The sequence below is a fragment of the Aethalodelphis obliquidens genome, unplaced genomic scaffold (assembly GCF_003676395.1).
Source record: "Aethalodelphis obliquidens isolate GAN/ISIS:26980383/991018 unplaced genomic scaffold, ASM367639v1 scaffold66, whole genome shotgun sequence".
Taxonomy (NCBI): Eukaryota; Metazoa; Chordata; class Mammalia; order Artiodactyla; family Delphinidae; genus Aethalodelphis; species Aethalodelphis obliquidens.
Window position 1 is genome coordinate 10,269,748 of NW_020838010.1, and position 26,498 is coordinate 10,296,245.

Genomic DNA, 26,498 nt, shown 5'->3' on the forward strand with positions numbered 1-26,498 from the left:
GTACGGCCTGTCCGGCGATCGGCGTTCCACCCCCGCCCTTTCCTTCTAGGTTGGTTCAGCCCCCGTCTACTCAGGGGTGGTGCTCAGCCGGCGCCAGACAGACCCTCGACTTCGGAGAGGCAGTGCAGTTCCTCTGGGAGCGTCCCCCTCGGTTCCTTCAGCTTCCTCAGCCTCCTCGGCCGCCTTACCGCCCGCGGGGACGCGAGAGCTCGGTGTATGCCCCACCCCTGACCCCGCTAGAGACATGTCCACCCCGGCTCGGCGGCGCCTCATGAGGGACTTCAAGAGGTAACCCGCCCGGGACGCCGGGGTCCGGGGGCTGCGGCCGGGGCGCAGGGCGGGGCCGGCGGAGGGCCGGGCGGGCGGCGGGGCGGCTGGCGGCGCGAGCGGGTGCCGGATCTCGGGCCCCCTGTCTGTTTCCTTGAAGGTTGCAGGAGGATCCTCCAGCCGGAGTCAGCGGGGCTCCATCCGAGAACAACATAATGGTTTGGAACGCGGTCATTTTTGGGTGAGTCTGCGTTCCGGGTGGCGGCGAGGGCTAGGGACGCATGTGCCCTCCGAGACCGGCCCGGTGCGGAGGCGGGGGCAGAGGGAGAGTGTTTGGGGCTGGCTGGGCCTAGGCGCCTCCCCGGAGCCTGTGCCTCGATTAGCTCGGTTCCCGCTGCCAGGGGAACCATTTGGGGTACTAAGGGGGGCGGGGCGGGGAGTGGTGGCGCTTCGGCGCGGCGGCCTGCCCGGGATTTCTGAGCCCCAGACCTCTGCTGGTAGTGGTTTTGCGACCCGGGAAGCGGTGGTTTACCAGCGGTGGAGCGAGCAGGGCTCGTAATAGCCATCTCCTCAGATGAATCGGGGAGAGGGGAGCCCCGAAGCGGGAACTGATTGTTTTTTCTCTGTGTTGCAGGCCTGAAGGGACCCCGTTTGAGGATGGTAAGAGAGTTTCTTTACCCACCTTTCAGGAGCCTGATCATCTGGGGAAAGGGTTCCCAGTCATCCTGGAAGTGCCTCCTACTTAGGAACCCGCTTCTCCCTAGCCTCTGCCTACTAAAGGCTTGAGTGGAATCCAATCTGTGGCAGGTTGTTCTGGCTATTGTCCGCTTGACTAGAACTGCATCTTTTTTATTGCTTCTTAAAAAAAAATCTGGGTAAGGCAGTAAAAGGAGCATCATACCACTGATGTTAAGGGTCTGTGAGGTTTGGGCTGTGATCCTGCTAAATTCAGCCCCCCATCAAGATACTGAGTAAGTGTCAACCCAACCACTTGCTGATAGGCTCAGAGACCCCAGGGACCATTTGATTCAGAATTCTTCACAAGGGCGGGAACTGTGTTCAGCAGGTGCTTAATGTGTGTTTGTTGGATGTTGAATGGATGCAAGAATCCCTTGCACACAATTGTCTGGTTTCTACCGTCTGGCATTGAGTGCCTGTCAGCCTCACTGCTTTAAGATGGTCTTTAATGGCACCTTTAATAGCCAGTTTGAGCATAATGTTTCTAATTTTTAAATGAGTTTTCAGTATGTGCTTTTATCAAGACTTGATGGTCAGTATCTCAAAGCAGTTTCACAGTTGAGGGGAGCCTTAATGTACTGTCTTGACCAGTGTCCAACCTACTTCAAGGTACTACATGTACTTATAGTTACCTGATTTTTAATGGGTTTAGGTTTGACCTTTAAAAACACACGTTAGTTGCTTTTTAAGGATTTTTTAAAGCTTCCTATTTTGAGATAATTATAGGTTCATGTGCAGTTGTAATAAATAATATTACAGAGAGACCTTGTATACCCTTCACCTGCGCCCCCGCCCCTTTGGTAACAAGTCATCTTGAATGACTATGCACAACCAGGAAATTAACATTGATATAGTTTTAGTGCATTCAGTTATGTGTGTGTGTGTGTTTGTGTGTATGTAGTTAATTGTTTTTGAAAGCTTAATACATTTAAAAAGATGATTAAAAGTATTTGAACTACTAATCGACATCTTTAATATCTTGAGGTATTTTTAAAAAGAAAAGGATCTTTCTGTTATTTTTTTCTCAATGACTTACCTTCCTTTGGTCACGTAGCATTTGAGAGATATTGTACACATATGCACACACATATGCACATAACTCAGTTTGAAGGCAGGAACAAAAACATTTCTGCAAACTACTAAGTACAAACTTATGTTGCCAAGTCAGTTTGCTTTTTGATGCTACCAACCACAAGATGTTGTGAGGTAGGTCAATATTAACCAATTCTATGATTTGTCTCAAACACTCACATTTCCCTAGAAGACTGTAGACAATAGCCTAAATACTTGTAGTTTCCTCTCTACCTTCACCCACTGGGTGGATATCACTGCTCTTCAGTGCTGCAATAAAAAGAAATGACAGCAGGGGAGTGTGATCCTCAAGCCATACTATTGATACTTTGGTGCAGTAAATCATTTGAACTGATCCTGATCTGTAGCAAGAGCTAGCTAAGCTTAATTTTCCTCTACTAGATTGGTGCTAGTTCTTCATACTTAAGTTTTATGTGCAGATTAGCTGTGTATTTGCTTTAGCTCCAGCAGGCTTTGTTTTCATTGGCTTCTTTTTTCCTCCTGATTTTACTCAGACTGCTTTACACTGGGCACAGCTTTATTACTAGTACACCACTTTGCTGGGGTTGGCAACTTAAATATTTCAAGGGTGCTTCTCTCGTTTTAAGTGGTATGAGTTGAAAAGGTACTTGTGGAATCCATTATCTACCTGGACCTTCCCCCTTGACATTACTGGCTCTTTTTTTGATGATGTGTATCTCCGCCCTGACATTGCTGAAAGGAATTACTCAGGCTAAATGACAGTACCCTTTTCTCATTCATTCTTTTGAGCAGTCTGCTATCCATGGATGCTTTCTCAGGTGTCTAGAACACTGACCAAGTTTACAAGAAATTTTTTGACCATTTAAAAATCCCTGTTATTTACAGTTAGGGAATTTACTGGAAAGGCCCAATTAGGGACAAGTGGCATAGTTGGTTTTGCTGTTGCCAATGTGTTATATAAATCAACAGCTCCAAAACTACTTTTGCTGCTTCCTTGTAAACCATTTGTAGTGGAGGTTTCTGGAACAGCCAGACCCTAGTTAAAGAGATGAAATTTTAAGAAAAGGAACTCTTAAAGGTATTTGATTTAACTTTACACACTTGAAGGTAAGAGGACTATGTTCCCAAGAGCTTACACTACCAAACAAAACATTGGGGGGAAATACTTCCTCATAAAATATCTTGGTATGTATGCTGAATACGAAGGTCAAGGAACAATGTATCCTCCATCACATCATCTGAAAATTGTTAATAGACACAGTAAGATACCAGTACTTGATTTTCATAATAGATGTATTCTTAAGAATTTGGTGTCTTTTAAAAAAAATGAATCAAAGTCCACTAGGGGTGTTCTTAAGGTAAATAAATCCTATGATGAAGAGTATTTAGGTATTATCTTAAAAATCAGACTTTTTTCAGTCATCCAAAAAGAATTTTTTAGGTACATGTACTTTGCTTTCTCCTCAGGGGTCACAGACTGGTGGCTAAATGGCAGGAACCACCTACAGAGGTGCTTTCTTTGGCCAATACAATATTTTCAAAAAATTGAATTTGTGACAGGCAGAACATACACTCTCTGCTTTAACCATATCACTCCCTATTGCCATACACCCGCCATTTAACTCATTTATATAATTTTCCTGGTCCCTATACATAGATGGATTAATTCATACTTTCCTTACAATGTTGTGACCTCCTCAGGAAGATAAAAAAATCAGTACAGATTGTATACAACAATGGTGAGGCTTCAGTTTCCAATTATTTTAAAGCCTAGCCTTCTAAATATTCAGAGGACAAGCTCTAGTCTCGATTGCGTAGTATTAATTCTCAGATTTTAAATTTCCTTAACATTTGTTTTGGACCTCAGAAATTGGATTGAGAGTTGTACTAAAGAGGTTCTCATTGTTTAAGGTGGCTAAAAGTATGAAATATCCCTTTAAATGTGTGCTTTGAGTAAGATTTAGGTACGTCCTAATTTATATTCACATTGAATATAAATTATCTTGGTTTCACTTCTCAAGATATTAAATGAGCTGTTCTTAAAGACTTGATTAACTTCTTTGGTAGCTAGGTAACCACCTTATTGAACTTTTAGGCAAGCATTAGGCAGAAAGTTCAAGTCAAGGGTTTTGTGAGCCACCAGCGTATGTACTCAACTTGCTTTCACTGTGATTGATGTAGGTCAGAAAGAAAGTACTATTTAATATTTGAATTCATTAATTGTATTTTTCTTACTGATAGTGAAGTTTGGATTTTTGGGTTTTGCCTCCTTCAGCTGGGTCTAGAGATATGAAACTGTAGAATTACTGTAACTAAAATATTTATGAAGCACTTATTTTGTGTCACTGTGCATCTTTCCCTCATTTAAACCTCACAACAATGTTATGTAGCAGGTACTATTATTAACCCTATTTTACAGATGAGGAACTTGAGGTTTACTCAAGTTGAGCAGTTTCCCCAAAGGTTTCATAACTAGCAAGTAGCAAAGCAAGGATTTGAACCCAGATCTGTCTGACTGCAAAGCTTCTGCTCTGCCCCACTGCACTCCACTGTTTCCACCTACGCCTGCCTTCTGTGTGACTTTACCACCTTTAGGTATCATATTTAATGATGGTTTTAATTTAAAGTACCTGGGAGCTCTGCATGCTATTAAATCTGCCCAATTTTAGAGCAGTTTTTTTAGAGCAATTTCTTGATGATAAATCTCTAAGCTATAATTTAAGCGGGTATCAACACTGAGCCAAATGTGTTTATACTTGAGATACATAAGGAAGCTCAGAGTTTTGAACTAACACTCATTCCCACTTTTTCTTGCGTATTATAATATCAATAGAACGGAAAAGAAAGAACTATGCTTTCTTCCTCAAAAATAGGAAGAGTTATGACCAGGTGGTGATAAAGGTGAAGTGTGTTCTGATGGACTATAGCATGTTTATCCATTCCAAAATATTTTGCTTTTTGTCCTTAGTTATAATACATAGTAACTTCAGATCTGACTTTCAAGTTTAGGGAGTAACTATAGTTGGGGAATATAATATGTCTCCATATGTTGCATTTTTTAATTTTTATATATTTATTTATTTATATTTGGCTGCGTTGGGTTTTTGTGGCTGCGCAGGCTTTCTCTAGTTGCGGCGAGCGGGGGCTACTCTTCATTGCAGTGCGCGGGCTTCTCATTGCGGTGGCTTCTTGTTGCAGAGCACGGGCTCTAGGCGCGTGGGCTTCATTAGTTGTGGCACGCGGGCTTGAGTAGTTGTGGCTCGCGGGCTCTAGAGCACAGGCTCAGTAGTTTGTGGCACACGGGCTTAGTTGCTCCGTGGCATGTGGGATCCTCCCGGACCGGGGCACGTACCCGTGCCCCCTGCATCGGCAGGCGGACTCTCAACCACGGTGCCACCAGGGAAGCCCTATAGTCTTTTTTTCTTAAGTGGAAAGGAGGAATGGAAGCAAGGAGGAAATAAATTGCTAACTCGAAGGAACCAGTAACAAATTATACTCTATCTGAAGTGTGGTCTATTGTATTAGAATAAGTAATTTATTAAATGGACCAGAGTAATATAGTGGAACGTGCATCACCTTAGATAATAACTGATTCCTTAAGATTACTTCAAGAAATTTCAGTCAGGAAAAAACAATTGCCCAGTTGTTTTCTTGAATTTATTAAACCCAATTAAAAATAACATTTTGAAGAAAATAATTTCCCCAAATCACAACATCCAACAATTCTTTTTTGGTGGGGGGCGGGGGCGTGCTGTGGGGCACGTGGGATCTTAGTTCCCCGGCCAGGGATCGAACCAGTGTCCCCTGCAGTAGAAGCGCAGAGTCCTAAACACTGGACCGCCAGGGAAGTCCCCAGCAATTCTTGAATGAGATCCAGTTTGTCCATTTCTTATAAATAAGTCTGTTAACTTAGTATACTTTAGGGCCTCCTGCTACCTTAGTTGACGCATATTCAAGAAAAATAATTTGTTTCAATAGTAGCGTAAACATCATTAGAAAGAAATTTACTGGAGACATGAATGCAATCTAATATGATTTTTTAATTATTTCTGCCATTAATTCCTACCATTAGTGTGAATAATTGAGTTGGTTTTATAGTGAAGTAGCTTGTGAGTCATACTTGAGGGTTTTAAAGAGGGACTGTGAAGTTTTTTCTGGCTTACATTCAATTATGTTTTCATTATAGAGTTGCTATTACATGAAGAGGAGCCAGTGAACACTTTTCTTATTTCCTGCTATTTTAAAAATAATTTGATTACTGATTTGTATTTCTAGCATTGGTTTTTGAACTTTGTGCTCTCATTCTTTCTAGTGCATTTAAAAATCACCATTTAAGATGACAGCTGATTAAAATTGGCCTTTATTAAGGTCTTTCAGTCTTCTCAAGGAGGAAGGCCACGTTTTGGCTCTAGTTGCTTGTCATTTTAAGGATGTCTTCAAAATGTACAGTGGCTAAAGTTATCCTGCAGGCAGTAATTTTGAGTTTAAAATGGCTGTATTTAAGTTTGGGGGAGAATAATGGAAAAACAGAAAACAAATCACCTTTGAGTGATGGTTCTTACAGTGTCTGTCCATTTTTAGGGCAGTCTCTGGAGCTGTATCTCTTACCTGGTCTCTTTCCTCTCTACTCTATATCTTTGCATTATTTCATATAATATTTGAAAAAAGAAGTCATGTAGTATTAAAAACAAAGTACTACCGAACAAAGTGATAAGTAGGTTTTCTTAACCCTTTCTTTTCTAATTACAGGAACCTTTAAGCTTACAATAGAATTCACTGAAGAATATCCGAATAAGCCACCTACGGTTAGATTTGTCTCTAAGATGTTTCATCCAAATGGCAAGTATCACTTTTAATACAGTATTTCAAACTACTACACTGTTTATTTGGGAGGTATTCCACATTTGCTATTTGTCTGTAGCACCTGAGTATTTGTCTAGGCATCTTGCTGTTTCCTGAAAGCTGAACTTGTTCATGGTGGTCTGTTGCTGTCTTGGTCTGTGGTCCTAGAACTGAAGCAGTGAAGGGACATTGCCTTTGCTTGGAATCTGAGAGCCTCCTGGTTTTGATGATTTTATCATTTACTTACTAAACAAAAATAAGGATGTTCTTGAGGTTTCCTTTTAATGTAAGGCCAGATTGGGGTAGTTTTGTGTTGTGATTATTTTCACTAGCATTTAGAGCAATAGTTTTCAGCTTTGGATGCAGATCAGCATTAGCGTCGGACATTTAAAAGCCATGGATGTCCCGGCCCCACTCCAGACCCACTAAATATCAGATTCTGTGGTTGAGTCCAGGTATACGGTATATTGGAAAAGTGCCACAGGTGATTCTAACTTACTATTTTGCTCTTTTATTTTTTTTTCTAGTAGTAAGCCTAGAACAAGTTGCCTTTTATTCAGGTTAATAATGTATTTTCCAGGGTATCAGATATTTTTATCTTCACACCAAAATGAAACCTTGTGAACTCTGAGCTATCTTGGTTATTTCAGATAGGAGATAAAGTTTAAAAATTTAGTGGAGTGAATTTCCCATAAGTCTATCAATGATGAGGAACCCTCTTAAAAATTGTGCGTGGTTTCCTGGATAACAGGGCAGTCTTTTCAGAATAACAAGCATTAGGTATCCTCCAGTTTTATACTGATTATGTTTGACATTCTCTGATCATCCTGTTTCACTAGTAGTGATTATGACACTTTTAGGAAGGTAACTAAGAGGCAGCTAAGTAGTCTTTTTTAAACCTCAAAAGCAAAGTATTCTTGATTGTGTTTGTCTTGACTATGATATTAAAACCTTAATGGTTTTGTTATGTTTAACATAACCTACTTCTATGCTCTTAGTCTATGCAGATGGTAGTATATGTCTGGACATACTTCAGAACCGTTGGAGTCCAACATATGATGTGTCTTCCATTTTAACATCCATACAGGTGAATTTTCCTTAATGTGACTATGGCCTTTGATATGTTTATATTAGCAATTGTTTTTGAAAGTCATAAGTAAAAAGTAGGTAAGACCTAACCCACCAGAAAACATACACGTTTGCCTAGCTACTAGCAGATTAATGTAACTGTAGACTATTATGCTAAGAGAGCAAATTTAGCTGCTACCTAGGACAATTCGAGTGTGTTGAATATACATATTGGGTTGGCCAGAAAGTTCGTTCAGGTTTTGCATAAGATGGTACGAAAAACCTGAACAAAGTTTTTAGCCAACCATATGTATATGTATATTTGCATTGAGGAACTGACTTTTTACAAATTGTCTCTATAGTCTCTTTTGGATGAACCCAATCCCAATAGTCCAGCAAACAGCCAGGCTGCTCAGCTGTACCAGGAGAACAAGCGGGAGTATGAAAAACGTGTTTCTGCGATAGTAGAACAGAGCTGGCGTGACTGTTGACCCGGGTGCAGGAAAAGAAGCAGCTGGTCATAAGAAAAATATATATTGATGTGTTTGTCACCTTCCTATTCATCAGTGTCATTACATTTACTTTATTAAAAGCAAAATAGCTGTTGTGCTGTTTCCATCTTCCCTTGCCAGGCTTTTCCTACCCCTTCTACCCTCTCCTTAAACATCAGAAAACACCCTCTATGAGATCAAATGTACTGTACCTGGGTTACGTGCAAAAAGTCACTAATGCTTAATTAATTCCTTTTCTGTTGTATCTCATTTCCAGTTTTATGGCAGTATTGTGTTACTGTACTTTACACTAAGCTTTTAAAATGAATGAATTTACAAGTGGTGCTTATGCATAGCTTGATGACCAGAAAGTTATTTTTAACAGAATGATTATTGAAGAGTTTCACCCTGGCTGGTCCTTCACTTTTGTTGGATTTAGAAGTGAATTTTTGGAATATGGCCTATAGAAGACAGGGAAACAAATCCACATAAACACTCATTTTGAAAGAGCAATGGAAGCTAAAAAGGCTATGATACTAATATCAAACTAACATGAGTTGTGTTTTGTACTGGTAGGAAGGAGAATGTTAAAGGGCTCAGCCAAAGGAGTGCAGCATAGTAACTGACACTTCCTCTCCTTGCAAGGTGTTCAATGGACACACCCAAGCTAAGATTCAGAATACTGAAGTCTTCTGGATTTTCACTTTTTAAAGAGGTGTGGGAGCAGAGGAATGGAAACAATCATTAGTTTTTAAGCTAGGGAAGGTTGGAGATCCTTTAATCCTTTTAAAGGAGCAGTGCTACCCTAGATGAACAAATTTATAATCATTGTTTTTTTTAGAGTTTTAATTAACCCAAGGAAGGGAACGTGTCTGTGGTAAACTATTTTCCACTCAAATCCTCTGTTAATGCTGCATGCTTTAGTTTCTTCCTCCCTTTCAGTATTATAAGAACCTTAAAGTCAATGTCTGTAATCTTTCTTTGGATATTTATACTTTCAGATTGACAGTACCTTTAAGTAGCAGTGTGGGACAAAGCTTGTTTTGTCTGATGTTCCATTGTCACCTTTTGTGCATTTATCACTCTTCTGAATTTAACTTTGCACAAGTAACCCATGTAAAAAATGTACATTTTTCAAAACTTGTAAATAAAAATAACCTTAAAATTTTGTAGTCAAGGTATAATTATATTTTAGCTCAGTATGAACTTTTAGTATGAATTTATTGGACTCTCATGTCTACTTATTCCCCCCCTTAAAATAAAAATCATGGTAAAAGCAAAAATACAGATTCTGGGAGAGGGAGAAGAGTAGATACTGCTGGAGAGGACGTATTTTCTTTTCAGTCATAAGTGTTTAATGCTTTTTTTAAACATGCTAACAGATTGTAAATCTATTAGGTAAAACAAAGTTACTTCAGCACATATTACAGTCAATCGAGGGAACGAAATTGTGGTAAGGGGGGAGAAGTAACCTGGAGATTTACCAGCATCCTCAGAGACCAAGATCTAACTTGTTGATCCTGACATTCCACCTCTTAAAAAAGCCCTAGCCTAACAAACAAGCTAAATAATAAAATGGTATTTTAAGTCTCATGTAAAGCTTGGGAGTACAGGTATCCTCAATGTTACCTTGTTTAAACAAAACTCTGCTTTCTTCTGAGGAGCAATCTATCTCATTTTAGAGACAAGGACAGTGACTGTGGAAACTCACTTCTTGGGGAGTGGGGGTGGGCGCTAATTGAAATTAAGTCCTTATGGTGTATGTACCCATACATCCTCTAAGACATGGCACTTAAAGGAGCCTCAACGTGAGGGAGCTCATCCTACACTGAACACATGAACTGGTTCGTTTCACCTAGAAGCAACATCCTTAAATGCACTTACTTTCTCTTAAGTCCATTTCTACTTCAAAGTAGAACGACATTAAATTGGTCTTTATTTGGCAGATTAGTTTTACATAAATTTCTTCATCCTACTGTGGCTGGGTATCTTTTTTTTTGTTCTGTTTTTTTTGTTTGTTTGTTTTTCTGCCACACTGTGCAGCTTGTGGGATCTTAGTTCCCCGACCAGGGACTGAACCCGGTCCACGGCAGTGAAAGCACTGAGTCTTAACCACTGGACCTCCAGGGAAGTCCTGTGGCTGGGTATCTTAAATATTGACACTGTTACTTATACTTGAAAAAATTAAGGTGAGATTGGGAATGTGCAAGTTTAATTTTTTTTTTGTACACCTCCTGAGAAACACTATTCCCAATTGCTTTCATGGGATAATCCTTTTAAAATCTTACAACGGCGTCAACAAGCTGACCTCCCAAAGCATCATATCCATGGTCAAAGGCACCACAAATCATTCATTTCAAAGTTTAATGCTGATTTGGCTTTTTTCTTTACAGTTTTTTTAAACAAATGCCACAGGCTGCCTGCATACAATAATTTATAACAACAATAAACCAGATTTGTGAGGTCCCCTTTTAAATGGCAGAATTGAACTTGAACCTTCAATTCTGCACCTGCTGGTGTGGCAAAGAGGGTATGATGAAGAACCAAAGCTGTAATTAAAGTCCTTTCTTTAGGACCGATCTCCAGCTTCAGGAGTTACTCATAGCACAGTGAATGCACCTATACTATTTTAAAAAGAATCCCAACAGAATGCAGGAAATTTCTATTCATTTTCTAATCAAAGGGGAGGGGAAAAATCTAAACAATAGGTCTGTGAGCCTCAAAGCTATAAATATAACTGAAAGCAGAGTTAGTTCCTCAGTATAATATATTTAAGTGATTCAAATAAAACTTAAAACTGCTCATGTACCTGCGCAGGTTTTATAGCAAGGTTACTGGGTTAAAACGACTGCCATCTCAAAGAAAGGGAAAATACAAGAACCAACAAAAAGGGGACAAAACAGAACAGCAGGGTTGTGAGCAGCTCATTTTTGCCAAACCCATTTCTCAACATTCTTTATTCTCAAGCAAGAGTTAAATGACTTCACCCTAATTCCACATCTATACCAAAGCAGATCTAAGAAGTTAGGAAATCTGGACTCTCCAATCGAGAACCAAATACACACTTGGCCCCATTATTTCAGAGCTTAACTATATTAATATTCTGTTCTATTGAACTTATATAGATAAACCAGATTTGTGTAACACTACCCTACTCCTCCAGCCCCCAAATCATTTTGGGAAGAGAAAAGAAATGTAGAGAAATGAGTTTTCACACTCCTTAATCCCCAAAGCCACTCTTACCCAAGGGAGTTGAAGCCTGGCTTTTCTAACACTAATTGAACCACAGCTTCTCAGAGTTGGCATGAGACTTGTAGGTAAAAAAAAAAATCCTATAAAATCTGTAAACATTTTAGCTTAGTTCCCTTTGCCACTGTTAAAACATTAAGTGCCAAAATAAAATGCACACCTCATTTCCCTTCCTACCAACATTAGGAAAGGCCATATACTGCAGGACAAAAGAGTTAGTGGAAAGCAAACATCACTTACTGTGTTAATCACTGTAGGTGACTAAAAGTCACAGAGGTCCAGGCATAAAAGTTAATCCCTTTATATTTTTAAAATACTGATTTAACTACAATGGACAGCTGCTTAATGTAAAATATAAATAAGAGGGGAAAGGAAATTGTTCATTGTGAGCCAATTACATGTCAACTTTGGTGCTAAATGTTTTAAGACACTGTAAACAACCTAATTGTTCTAAATATGAAGTCATTGGAAGTGTTTATCAATATCAGTATTTATCTCTGAATATTAACACTTGATTTATCTGAGATACAAAAACAAAGTCACGTAAAAGTAAACAGCCTGAGATTTGGTTGCAGCCAGCAGGTTGGTCCCCAGAGAAAACGTGATGGGTGGCTGACTGGCTGTTCGTATCTGCTAAGTCATTATGTTCATCCACATGTGCTCTAAGTGTTGAAATATTTTGTGCAAACGCCACTTCCTTTCTCCAAAGACCCGAAGTGTCGCTACCAGGCTGCTTCCCAGAAACAAGCACACCACCGTTTTGATCAACTTTGGCTCCTTTTTATTCAGGAAGCATACACTAATCCTTTTTATACAGTTTTTTGTACATTCCAGAAATAAGCGAAAATAGCAGTTTTAAATATGTTACAAAGTTGGCTTTGGGGGCTAAATAAGCTTTTTGAGAGAGGGACCAGCCAACTAACCTTTTCATCAAAGCACCAATGTATCTTCAGTCTTTTACCAAGCTCCACCACAGCTGTGGCCACCTTGGATGTGCTATACACCCAAATCATGTGAAAGCTATAACGGAGAGTTGCTGCGAGTCTCTCTGCAAGGCACCAAGAACAGACAGTTCCAGCTTCCTTTCTTCAGACTGAATCAAAGTTTTGGGAACTTTTCAATTGCTCTCTTAAGTAGTGCTCTCTCAGCGTGAAGACTAGAATTTGTTAACACTCATATATCACAAGATACAGTATATCACTTCCAATATTCTGGAAACCACATGGTAGAAGTTATAAATAAATGAACACTAAAATTACTTTAAGAAAGTTTTACATCATTTAGTTGGTAAGGACATTTACACATACAGCACAATTTACTATTAAACATTCTATAACTGGCTTCACATAAAGATGAAAATAGATAATACAAAATGACCTGACATTTTCAGTGAAGTCTGGAATTAAGACTGTAGTTTTATTGTAGTCAATATCAACTTTACATATTGTTGCAAATTGCTGTGCTATGCCCTTTAAAATGGGAATTTCTTTCTCGGGGTGAAATTCCATTTGGATATGTGTTCTTGCTTTGTACAAACTACTAAAATCTGAGGGACACAGCAATATCAAAGACACAAACAGTAACTGCACAATATTATCTGCTGGATTAAGCTAATACAAGTGGACAGAATTCTTCAAGTTCCAATATCTAATAAAGCACTATATGAAATGAACAAGGTGAAACATCTTAAGAATGAATATACTCTGCAACCAGAACATGTAGCATTTCTTTAAGTCATAACTCTGCCTCATTAGGCATTTACGAAATAAATTAGTAAGATCTCAATTCGCTTGGGGCATCACAAGCTCGTAATGCCCCACTTGGCCTTCCTGTTTGAGCTGGTCTAGTAAATCCTCCTTCCGTCTTTTTCTACCTACCACCAGGTACCTATCGTGGCCCACCCCATGAGACTTACTCTTAAGACCATACTTCTGGGCAATCTGATGTATTTGCTTCCGCTCATCATTAGTCAGCTCTGTAGAGAAGGTTAAATCCGTGTGGCTCTCCGAGCGGGCATAGTTTCTGATGATCTGTTCAATATCTCTCTTGGCAATTTTATTTACCCTCTCTACATCAAGACCAAGCCCTTCCCGCTTATGCTGCTCTTTGACAGAGATTGGCTCCCGAATGCCCTCACCAGATTTACCTAAACCCCCACCCGTCCAACCCATCTTTCTCAGCAGCTGATTTCCAATGTTATCTTCTTTGATTTGTTGTTTGTAAGCCTCCTCTGCTGAGCGACCCTGAATTTCATTTCTTGAAATCACATCTTCAATAGCTCCTTTCTTCAAGTTGTTAATGACAGTCGGCTGGGTCTTTTTGAGGGTTTTCACAGCTTCCCCAGCAGCTTCATATTTGACAGTTTTCTTCACTCCAACTGCTTCTGCAATTACTTCACTCTCTAGAATCACCTTGCATTTCCATCGGAGTCCTGTCATTCTTTCATAGACATATTCAACTGTCATTCGATTAAACTGAGCTGTGTCGTTCAGCGTGCACACAGGATTTGAAGAATTCTCATAAACTACGAGATCCTTTATATCTTTCTTCTTCCCAGATCCCCTGGGTGAAGAGCCTGTTTGGCACTGTGAACTTTTGACAGATGGGTAAGTGGGTTGTGTTTTTTGAAGGATTTTCAAAGCCTCATCAGCAGCTGCATGTTTACTTGTTTTTTTGGTTCCATAACCTTCAGCTAAGCAGTGATCTTGCAAAAACACTCGACAACGCCACGTACGATTTGGCATCATCTCATATTTGTATTCAACAGACATTTTGTTGTATGAGGCAGAATTGTTAAGGATACCAATCGCATCATTTGCATTTTCTGTAAGGATAAAATTGGTCCAGTGTTTGGCAGAAGCATTAAAAATCGGCTGCCCGGAAGCATCTTTAGCCAGCACCACCAGCTCTTCTGGTGGTTTCAGAGCTGGAGGGAATTCATATGAAGGCATGCCAATCTGACACACCACAAGGTCCTCTCCAATCGTGTGCTTGAATTTCCGTCGGACAACCCTAACTTCAATACGTTTCTGCAAGAGTTTTACAGCTAGCTCAGTAGCTCGATCCCTGGAACCATTCTTGCTGCCAGCATAACCTGTAGTTAAGTAGATATTTTGGCATCTAACTTCACAAGCATAACCATCTGTTAGAAGTTTTTTATTTTTGGGGATGTCAGCAGGAGGGATTTCTTTTAAAGGAGCGTATATATATTCAGGATTTGTCTTACATGCCTGAATACAACGAGTTAACATATATGTGTAATTAATTTTATCAGATCCAGAGGTCATCTCTGGATTAGAAAGGTTCTTCCAGATAGTTGCTGTTAATTTTTCAATGAAATACTGCTTCTCGGCTACCACTGACTCAGGAAACGTCTGTGATGGTGAAGGCTCAGGAGCTGACTGGCAGTTTGCCTGCTGTGATGTGCTGCTGGGGGCAGGGTTTCCACTGTCAATATACATGTTGGCTGTTACAGGCTGGTCTTTTGTGAAAATAAATCCTGATGAATCACAGTACTGAGAATTTCCATCTTGTATACTGAAAGAGTCTTGAGTATAATCTTGGTAGATGTCTCTTGGCATGCTGGCAAAATGTGTTTGTTCATTTACCTCTTTTGTTTGAGGGCCATAAGGATCTTCCTGTCTTTCATCTTTTGAACTACTAGCTACAAAATGCACAGGCTCAAAACGAGGTCTCACATGGAATTTGGAACCGGCTTGCTTTTTAGGAGGATTTTGACCTACAGAATGAGTGAAATTTACAATTCATTAAAAAAGGAATATTTCAAAAGAACCAAGCAGGAAAATAGTACCAACCATATTATTTTCGCAAACTATATTGTTGGTACAAGATACTTCCCATCACAAAAACTTCAGGTCATTTAGGTGAAGGTACTCAAATGTCAATGTAAGATTCCAGCATAAGGAGGGATGCTCCCTGTCTTTCCATGTGTAAGGGAAGAGACCTGATAGAAAATATGCCATTGACTCGAGTATGCAGGTCACCACCATGCATGACTGCTAGGTGCTTCTACATCTAATGCGTTAAAGCACAGGTGAAGTGTACCGAGTGAGAGGTTGTTCCACTACGATCTCATACCACCTGTGCTGAAAAGCTCCCTTCTTAAGGATTGCAAACGGAACAGATGGCTCTAATGCAACAGAGATGATGAGCAGAGGCATTTACAAAGCCTCTCTTTTGTACCAGAAGTGACTGACTCTGTGATGGTGCTTTACATGGTTGTGACTGAAAAATCAAATTAAAAAAATTGTCAAAAGATCCCAAAGGTTTTCAACTTCAAAATCTTAGTTCTGACCTATTCTGCACAAAAAGGTGTTTGCTATATTTTATTTCTAGAACAGCTGGAAACTAATGATTTATGGAGGATATCAAATTTAAAGCTATGGAAGAACTCTGTTGAGGCTATACCAGACACTAGAGCTTTCTCCCTATAACACTGTTTAGTAGAAAATTGGTCCACGCTGGACCCATCCAAGAGGATTTAGTTACTTAGATGCTCAAATGATCTAGAGTATAAGGTTGTTCTATTTAAAGGGAGGTTCCATGGCACGGACTTCAAGGACAGCATTATAGGGTGAGTTCAGTATTCTTAGTTTTCAGTTCTATTTAGCATCCTAAAAAAAAATGTATAAACTGAAAGTTAAAATTTTACATTTGTGTAAGATCCAAAGTTACCAATGTTATTTAAAATCATATACCACACTCATATCATTAAAAAAAAGCCACACTGTTTCTTCAAATCCCACCTTCCAGAAATAAGTATACTCACCATCACATGTTGAGAGGTGACGTTTTTGACCTTTGGAAGGTTTGGACAGCATCAGATCATATGAAGGCATCTCCCCAATATCAATACCTTCAGCCATTTGGAGAATTTTTTCCATCAAGCGTGGGCTGTACCTATTTAAATTAATATAATCTACAGTTAAAACAGATAAGAATGCAGTTTTTGAAAAAGTTTCTAGATGACCCGTCTTATAATTGCTCCCACAGGACTTTACCAACAGAGTGTCTTGGCTATAAAACTGAAGAATCTGCCATAAAATAGTTATGTATCAAATGAGTAACTATGTTACTATCATTAGGAGACATACAAACATAAAAATCAAGAAATTTAGGTGAAGACCTTATCTTTAATTTGAACTAAAAGTATCCATATAAACTCATAATTTTTCTCTATCATATATGTATATTATGTGTAAATAATTACATTAATATATTTACAGAAGTACTAAGAGTGTTAATAAGAGATGGGTTGTGGGACTTCCCTGGTGGCGCAGTGGATAGACTCTGCGCTCCCAATGCAGGGGGCCTGGGTTCGATCCCTGCTCAGGGAACTAGATCCCACGTGCATGCCACAACTAAGGAGTCCGAAACTAAGGAGCCCACGTGCTGCAACTAAGGAGTCTGCCTGCTGAAACTAAGACCTGGTGCAACCAAATAAATAAATAAATAATAAGGGATGGGTTGTTAACATCCAGATTGTGGTTTCTATCACTTCCCACCAAAAGGAATCAAGAGTCCCGAGAGAAATGGTTGCATCGGATCCAAGTCTGGGGCAAGAAATGTATAAGGTGAACCTGGGAGATATTTTTGTGCCTGGAAACAAGGAAGCTGTCAAAGACCTCAGGGGTTGTGTCAAATGGACTCAGAAGTGAGCCAACTTGAGTATCAGTAAGAATAATCACAGTGGACTGAAACACATCAAATATTTAAAAAATCCATTAGTTCATAATACTTACAAACTCATTATTGGTCACCTTTGTAGGGAATCAAAACATTATTCCAAAAACAGGTAATGAAAGCAAGCATTTATCTGGCATTTTCCTGTACAGACTGTACCTCAGAGAATCTAGAGAGTTGATGAGGAAAATCTCTTTTACAGAAGCATTCCAGCTAATAAATGAAGGAATGATAGATTACTACCATTTTGCGACCCATAATGCAACAATAAGTGATCATCAATGGCTGCTAAGCTTATCAGATGAAAAGTTGATGGAGAAGAACCTAGAAACAGACCCATACGAATGTGCTCAACTGTTGACAAAGCTGCAAAAGCAATCCAATGGTGGAAGGACAGCCTTTTCATCAAATGGTGCTGGACCAAGTGGGTATCCTTAAGCCAAACAAACAACCTCAACCTAAACCTCATACCTTACACAAAAATTATCTCGAAACGCATCACAGACTGAAATGTAAAACGTGAAACTAAAAAGCTTTTACAAAAAACACAGGACAAAATCTTCAAGATCTAGGGCTAGGCAAAGAGTTCTTACATTTGACACCAAAAGCATGATCCATTAAAGAAAAAGTTAATAGGGCTTCCCTGGTGGCGCAGTAGTTGAGAGTCCGCCTGCTTATGCAGGGCACACGGGTTCGTGCCCCAGTCCGGGAAGATCCCACATGCCGTGGAGCGGCTGGGCCCGTGAGCCATGGCCGCTGAGCCTGCGCGTCCGGAGCCTGTGCTCCGCAGCTGGAGAGGCCACAGCAGTGAGAGGCCCGCGTATCGCAAAAAAAAAAAAAAAAAAGAAAAAGTTAATAAAATGGACCTCACCAAAATTAAAAACTTTTGTTCTCAAAAGACCCCATGAAGAGGATGAAAAGACAAGCTACAGACTGCAAGAAAACATTTGCAAACCACACACTTGACAAAAGATTAGTATCTAGTATAAAGACCTCTCAAAATGCAACAGTAAGATATATACATATATATAATGGGCATATATGTGTATATACACATATATATATGTACACATACATATAAATGAACAAAAGATATAAACAGAACATTTCACCAAAGAGGATATACAGATTGCAAAGAAGCACACAAAAAGATGTTCAACATCATTAGCCACCAAAGAAATGCAATTTAAAACCACAATGAGATATCACTCCATACCTATCCGAGTGGCTAAAGTGAAAAATAGTGACAATACTAAATGCTGACAAGGATGCAGAAAAACTGGATCACCCGTACACTGCTAGTGGGGATGTAAAATGGTATGGACACTCTGGAAAACAACCTGGAAGTTTCTTATAAAATTAAACATGCAATTACCTCACAATCTTGCAACCGTACTTTTGGGCATTTATCTCAGAGAAATAAAAGCTTATGTTTACACAAAAAACTGTACACAAATGTTCAAAACAGCTTTATTTGTAACAACCCAAAACTGCAATCAGCCCAGATGTCTTTCAACAGGTGGTTAAACTCTGGTACCACATACCACGGAACACTACTCAGCAATAAAAAGGAAAAAACTATTGATACACACAATATTGTGTATGAGTGGGAGGGAGATGGATGTGGTTATAAAAGCGCAACATGAGGGATCCTTGTGGTACTGGAACAGTTCAATATCTTGACTGTGGTAGTGGATATGCAAACCTACATGTGACAAACTGTATTGAATTAAACACACCACACACACACACACACACACACACACACACACCAGTACTAGTAAAACTGGGGGAATCTGTGTAGAATCAGTGGATTGTAACAAGGTCATTATCCTGGTTATGATATGATACAATAACTTAGCAAAATGTTGTCACTGGGGGGAACTGGGTAAAGAGTACAGGGCACTGCTTTGTGTTATTTCCCTACAATTACACGTGAATCTATAATTATTTCAATAAAAATTTCAATTAAAAAAAGCTGGTGGAGAACTTTATAATCTTAATATCACTAAAAATTGGACAACCAGACCTGTGTCCCTGATGTGATATGACAGGACAAAGATCTAAAAAGTGTTCTTGCCCACCAAATAACTGAACTCAAACCTCATCAAGCCCCTAACTCCTAGAAACATGTTAAACACCATCACAAGCATACAGCCAGCCAGGGACTTCCCTGGTGGTCCAGTGGGTAAGACTCCATGCTCCCAATGCAGGGGGCCCTAGTCGGGGAACTAGAGCCCGCATGCCACAACTAAAGATCCCACATGCCGCAATGAAGATCCCGCATGCCGCAACTAAGAGCTGGTGCAGCCAAAATAAATAAATATTAAAAAAAAATAGCCAGCCAAATCCATAATGAAGGAAACACTATGTGACAGCCCATTTCTTCATCAAATAAACAGCATGAAATAAAAGGAGAGGGAATGGTTATAGGTTAAAGGAGACAGATCAACCAGATATGCGTGGACCTTGTTTGGATTGTGAATCAAACCAACTGTAAAAAGGTATCCTGAGACAAATGCAGAAAACTAAACATGGACTAGGCATTGGATGATTTTAAGAAATTATTGTTAACTTTGTTGAGTATGAATAATGGTATTATGAAAAATTACCTGGTACAGATATATACTAAAGTATTTGCAGGAGAAATGATGTCAAGATTTTCTTTAATATACTCTAGACTGTCTCCCACAAAAAAACTGGGGGCAAGATGAAATGAGAAGGGTAGCATGACAGACTTGATAATTGCTGAAGTTGAGTAATGGGCACATGGGTGTCCACTAAACTATTTTTGTGTGTTTGATTTTTCCATAATAAAAAGCTTTAAAACATACAATTTTTAAAAGGACTCCTTTATGAAGTAGATTGGAGCTTGACAGAATATCAATTTCCTGCAGAGAAACAAAACTATGGGCTCATGGGAAGTTTTGGTTATCATGGGGATCTACTCACCCTTCCTACCTTCAGAGCCTTTCCCAGCCTACCAGGGACCACTGGACGGCCAGGGAATTCCCCAAGCAAGTTCTGAAAATGAGTGACTAGCACACCTCTACATGAATAGGTTCTGAACTTGAAGGAGGATAACATTTTCCATTTTCAACACAATAGGTTCCACACCCTTCAGATGTCTTTCCTTGCAAAGCAGAGAAGTGACATGGTGGCCTTCACTGACAGATTACCTGGAAGCCAGCCCAGTTGTAACCCGCACTTCCCACTGATAACTGCTGCTGCTAGCACCAGTGTTTAAACGCCAAGAGTAATTTTATTTTTATTTACTCTTATCTAAACATCAAAAGACATCGCCTAAAACGTCATACATTGTATATATCACTTTCATTAAGATTTGGGAGTCCAATTTCCAAGGTGATGAAAACAAAAGACTATGAAAGTGAGATGAAGTCTACAAATCTTAAACTGGTATTGCCACTCTTGCTACCAAAATTGGTACTACAACCAACCCACTCACCTTGAATTCCAGTCAAAATTCGCCAGACCTTAAATTATAGTCTGATTCCAAATACGGTATACAACTGTAAATGGCATGTATGCCATACAGTGTTCATGAATGATACATTTGGGGCCTACTCCATTCATTCACTTTTTCTCTCAGGTTTCTTCCAGCGTTAGTAATGATTATACCTACTTACTGTTCTCTATTCATTACATCTGCCACAAAATTCAACATCACCCATAGGCTATAAAAATAAACCTCTGTGTTAGTTGCCAACACAGTCGTCTTCTCAGCCCTTTATTAGGAAGTCATAATACTGAAGAAGCCCAACCAGCTGAAAAAATAATGGAACAGACCGTATAGTGCCTAACACTTGACTATTCAAAGAACAATGCAAATATTAATCTTTGCATTAATCTTTACTATGAAGACCACTAGGATTTCTGTCTCCAGAGAGTAGCTACCCGGGGATAAAGAAGTGGTTCCACAAATTTGAAATAAGCCAAGGCAGTAAAGCTTTCATTACTCAGTTTTCCGTAGTGTATTTTTTGTTGTTGTTGTAGTGGATTTAAAAGGAACACCTTCACTCCAGAAATTTTAGAGAATCCACCAAGAAAAGCACCTACAAACCCAACCACTGATAACTTCACTAACATTTTGGGGTTTACTTTTTATTCCTTTTTCTATGCTTCCCATACCACGTCCCCCCACCACCCCCAAAAAAAACCACTATCAGATCATCTATGTTGATTTGTAATCTGCTGGGGGCGGGTGTTGTTTTTCTTAATTTACTATGTCATAAACTTTCTCTCCATGTCATTACCACATGAGTTTTAATGGCTATATAGTATTCTATCTTATGGTGGGACCATGATGTAAAGTGTCAGTAAGGCAAGTCTAATAGAGTAATTTTAAGATGCATGCATATTATGTAGTTAAGTCTGTTAATTCACCCATTTGGTTGTAAATGCTTAAAAAAGAAAACCAAAAAGCCCCAGCAAGTCTTTAAGGTTTCCAAAGATAGTTTATTATGTTCCAAGCTTTAGGAAATCACAACTGTCCCACCATACCTAGCATACAAAAAGATGATGTCTAATGGACAAAGACATCTGACTTCATGAATCTTACATTCTTGAAAAAAGACACGTGCATATAGGTGTATACTTATGATATACAATGGCACCTGAAATTTAATGAATATTCAGTAATAGATGCTTTCAATTTTTTTAATTTATTAAACTGCTCTACTAGGTCCAAATTAAAAAGTTGAGGTTTGAAAACTAAGCAAAGATTAGGATTTCCAAGTATAAAATTATTTATGCAAAACTATTCTTAAGATTCCTAACATAGTCAGTGAATAACATAAAACCAAGATTATTGATACATCTTTTGAAAGCTCCCACTCATACTTCATTAGCTGGTGACTGATGCCCTCTACCTACTATGTGCGAGGTTAGCTTCACAACATGAGCCCAGCTAGCATCTACCTTCCAAACACCAATCTCAATCAACAAGGAAGAGACAAATAATCAAGGTGGCAAAGTTGATTTCATTTTAGGGTATATTTTCTCTATTAATTAATATCTCATCAAAGGTAATTAGGCCAGGATTCTGTTTCTAATACTACTGATGAAGAATGATTGGAAAACTGAATGCTCCAGTTAACCAAACATTCTGCTTTATTAAATATACATACACTATTGACAATTTTAAGTAAAAACTGCAGAGGTCCCTAGGCATTCATATGAACAATTATGTCAGTGCTGTAGATGTAGTTGATTAGAAGACTGCACTAACTTTTCATTAACCACAAGACAATCTTAGAAATTGCCTACAGAAAACAATCTTGACAGGTTGTTTACTTTTATGAAGCAGACAAGAAAAAGTGAAGAGAAATAATTTCAGCTATTTGGGCTTCCTCATTGCCTAGACTATGAGGGAAAAAATGATCAAAAAGCAGACTGGAAAACATTGCTTTATTTTATCCTATAAGGCAACGGTTCTTATAGTGTAGACCCTGGATGAGAATTTTCTGATCAACAGTATTATCTGGGAATTAGTTAGAAATGCAAATTCTGGGGTCCCACCTCACACCTACTGAATCAGAAACTCTGGGAGTGGAGCCCAGCAATGTGTTTTAACAAGCCTAACAGGTGATTCTGATGCTTGCTTAAGTCTGAGAAACATGTTACAGATAGTCAAGAAGATATTCAAACTTGTTCTCTGACAATCGCCACTATAACCAAAAAGAATGAAACGTGGTTTGCTTCCCTGCACATTTGAGCTCCTCCTCCTGGCTTGGTCTTATGATCAAGGAGTTTTCAAAGATGTCCTTAACCTAGGCGTTCTTTCAGCCCCAGCTAAATCAGAACACAGAAAGTCCTGCGAGTGGGAAACAAAAGGCAAAGAGTTCCCTTCTTGCTACTGTTTATAATCTGTTCTGTAAGTCAAGGGATGAGCCTCGAACAACAAATTAACAATTTTAGAGTAGAATGGGCTGTGTCACCATGTACTCCACAGTTCCCTTGGGAGAAAAGAAGAGTCTTCCGTCACAGAAGAATAGACCAGAAAACAAGAGCTCTGCCAACATCGACATTAACAAGTACTGGAATACAGATTTTACCCACCTGAAGATGACAGCTAATATAAAGCCTGCCTAAAGTGGAAGACTGCACTTGGCCCCTAGCTTCCAAGATTCTTTATTGCCTCTTCCATTTCTCCTATATCTAAGTTATCAGGTACAATGCAAACATTACTCTTCAGTTAAGCTACTGGATAATGTTATAGCAATTCTTGTATTGATTGAATTGACTTAACTACAATGCAACATGATGACAATACATGTGTTGATATATACGATACACAAATGTGCCTGGGTGAGTGCATACACACAAATGCTCTGGATGCCTGAGCTTTTAACACTATCACTGGCCCGGTTTATGTTTTTAATGCCCTAGTTATGCTCAAGGCTGCTGTTGTTCTTGGGATGAAATCCTGAGAAATAATGATGACTTATGTCCGTTACTTGCTTTCACTCCTGGTCCATCCTTCCCTATAGCAGCTGTGTCTCAGTGCAAAGAACATCGGAAGACTTGGGTCCCAGCCCCAACTATGGGACCTTGGAAAAGTCACTTAACTTCTTGGCTTCCGTTGATTTAGCTGTAAAAACGAGATACCACTCAATTTCTAAGGTTGTTGTATTAAATGAGATACATAAATGTTTTAAGTATTTTGTACATTACAAAGCTGTATTCATCTGTTCATGCCACACATATTTACTGAGCAGCTATTATGAAGAAGGCACTCTTCTAGGCACTGAGGATAAAGGTGTGAACAAGAAAGCAAAAACCCTTTCCCCAAAGGAGCTCACATTCTTATGGGAAGGTAAGATTTATCATTAACACAAAGGATGGTTATTCTCCTCACCTATAACTTTTTTCTTTAAGGATTCAGATTCCCCATGGCCTTCTGTGATATTAAGGAGATCTATGATTACAGGATAAAGGTACCTTTTCTACTGCCAGAATAATATTGTTAAGTGAAGGTCAATTAGATTTATCTGACTTGATTAATTACTGAGGCTTCCCCAGTTGCAACCAGTTCCTCCAGTGAAATAATCATTATCTCTGGAGGCAGAAATTACACTAACCTAGAGTAGAAAAAAACACATTTGTGTTATGAAAGCAAAACAAAGTATCACGCTGGATGCTATGTTCAACAATTAAGCACTAACAGTAGACAATCCTATTTATCTATATCTGTTACAGTCATTCCTGGAACTGAACTGGCTGAAATTGATCTGATCATTTTCCAGAATTTCTCATCCTTCCTAATAAAAAATTCACCGTGAGGCAAGAGTGTCAAAAAAAGAAGCCTCTTAGTCTATCAAAGGAATGATTAGTCTAGTATAGGGCCTGTTTGAGGGTTCTGTATGACAGTGGTCCAAGTAGTCTGTTGAGAAAAAAAAAATGCGTTGGAACCATACCGCAGTCTCCATTGAATGCAAAGAGCTTTCAAAGAGGCCTGTTCAGAACACAGACCAGGTTCTAGGAAAGGCGGGTAGGGGACTCATACCTAAAACCTCACCCAGAGGCCAAATGTTAATCCTTCTGATCACAATGAAGGGGAAATGAGGGCAATCCTTTTTTACAGCAGATATATCCATTTCTTTGTTTGCATCCATACACATTATGCGCAAATCTACAGGAAGGCGGGCCCTGCGGCTGAGAGACCTCATACAAACCGCCTCCCCAGGAGAAGACAGTACAACCCAGCTGAGGGGCTGGTGTTGTTTAATTTAACGGGGATGGAAAGGGAGGCCAGTCAGGAGGAGACTAGAATTAGAACCAAAGAGTCCCCCTCCCCTCCCCCCACAGACCCTCAAAGCCCCGACTGTTGAATATTCTTTGCGGATACCGCATCCCTGGAAGGTCCTACGCAGGTCCGAGGTTCTGCTATTCGTCATTTCCCACGCCGTCCAAAAACACCATCACAATGACCACCTCTCAATAATCCTCTCCCAGGCGCTTCTTTATCTCCATCCTTGGTCCTGGAGGGGCCGCTCCCGCGATCCCCGCACCCTTCTAGCTGTTATGTCATCCCCTGCCACCTAGCTCGGCCAACCCGCCCAGGCCAACAGTGAGCCCTCTGGAGTCCTCCAGCACCTCCAAATCTCCAGTCTCTAAGCCCTCATCCATACCCGCCCCCCCCGTCCCTATCCCAACCCTCATCGCCGATTCCCCCCCAACCCGGGTCCCTAACTCGACCCTCACACCTTCCTCACCTGCAGCCCAGGAAAACGTGGTTGGTCCAGGCAGCGGAGAGCGCGAGGAGCTGGTCTAGGGCAGCCCCGGGATAGCTGTGCAGGTGCCGACAGATGAAGCTGCGCCGCAGAGCCCACTGCCAGTCACTTTCGTGGCTATAGCGCCACTGCTCCAGCACTGGCTCGGGCGGGGGCGGCGGGAGGGGCGGCAGCGGCGGCGGCGGGAGGGGGGGCAGCGGCGGCGGCGACAGGAAGTCGCCCCCCAACAGCAGACGTCCGCCAGCCATCTTCTCCGCCCCCAAGCAGGGACCCCAGGGATGAAGCCGACTCGCTACCAGGAGAGAGCGGGAACGGGGGTCGGTGGGAGGGGCTGGGTGAGGAGGGGCGCGCCGAGGCGCGAAGACCAACTCTCAGGGGACTGGAGTGTGTGCGTGACGGGCAGTCGATGAAAAGGCGAGCACCAGCTCGCGTCCCGGCAACCGGGGAGCACGCCCGTTGCACTCCTCCAACTCGTGGAGGAGCAGGAGGAGGGCACCCGCCGCAATCACACGCGCGCCGGGGAGGCCGAGCCAGGCCCCGCGCTCCGCACCTCCGGCTACCCGCAGACTCACGCACTGCACTGGGAAGGAAAAAAAAAAAAAGACACCAGCACGCTTTGCTCCCCTTCCTCTAGTCTACCTACCCGCGTGCAGCCCCGAGGTTGTGAAGCCAGTGCGCTTGCGCCGCGGCTGTTCCCTAACTTCGAAATCCCGTCGCTGAGTCTCGCGCGACGTACGTTTTTTTCCCTTTCCTGACGACTACGGGCCTTTGACGCACTGTGATAACAAGCGGGGGGCGGGGCTCCAGGAAGGGGATTTTTGGAAGGTTCTCTGAG

The 26,498-nt window shown here is 40.5% G+C and overlaps 2 protein-coding genes across 3 annotated transcripts; one reads left to right on the forward strand and one right to left on the reverse strand.

Annotated features, from left to right (window-relative positions):
- Window positions 1–9,624, forward strand: UBE2A (ubiquitin conjugating enzyme E2 A). Of its 2 annotated transcripts, XM_027089619.1 has the most exons (6): window positions 1–288; window positions 428–508; window positions 902–927; window positions 6,808–6,897; window positions 7,899–7,987; window positions 8,331–9,624. In XM_027089619.1, exons 1-6 carry the CDS (start codon window positions 245–247, stop codon window positions 8,457–8,459), a joined length of 459 nt encoding a protein of 152 aa, XP_026945420.1. In that variant the 5' UTR covers window positions 1–244; the 3' UTR covers window positions 8,460–9,624. The 2 variants fall into 2 exon arrangements, with proteins under 2 accessions (XP_026945420.1, XP_026945421.1); XM_027089620.1 differs by lacking the exons at window positions 1–288; window positions 428–508; window positions 902–927 and adding an exon at window positions 5,879–6,612.
- Window positions 9,625–12,472: 2,848 nt separating this feature from the next.
- On the reverse strand, window positions 12,473–26,328 carry NKRF (NFKB repressing factor). The gene is made up of 3 exons (XM_027089618.1): window positions 25,646–26,328; window positions 16,498–16,628; window positions 12,473–15,447 (listed from the first exon to the last, which is right to left on the reverse strand). The coding sequence occupies exons 1-3, from the start codon at window positions 25,909–25,911 to the stop codon at window positions 13,490–13,492; spliced, it is 2,355 nt and encodes a 784-aa protein (XP_026945419.1). The 5' UTR covers window positions 25,912–26,328; the 3' UTR covers window positions 12,473–13,489.
- Between the last annotated feature and the right edge of the window lie 170 nt (window positions 26,329–26,498).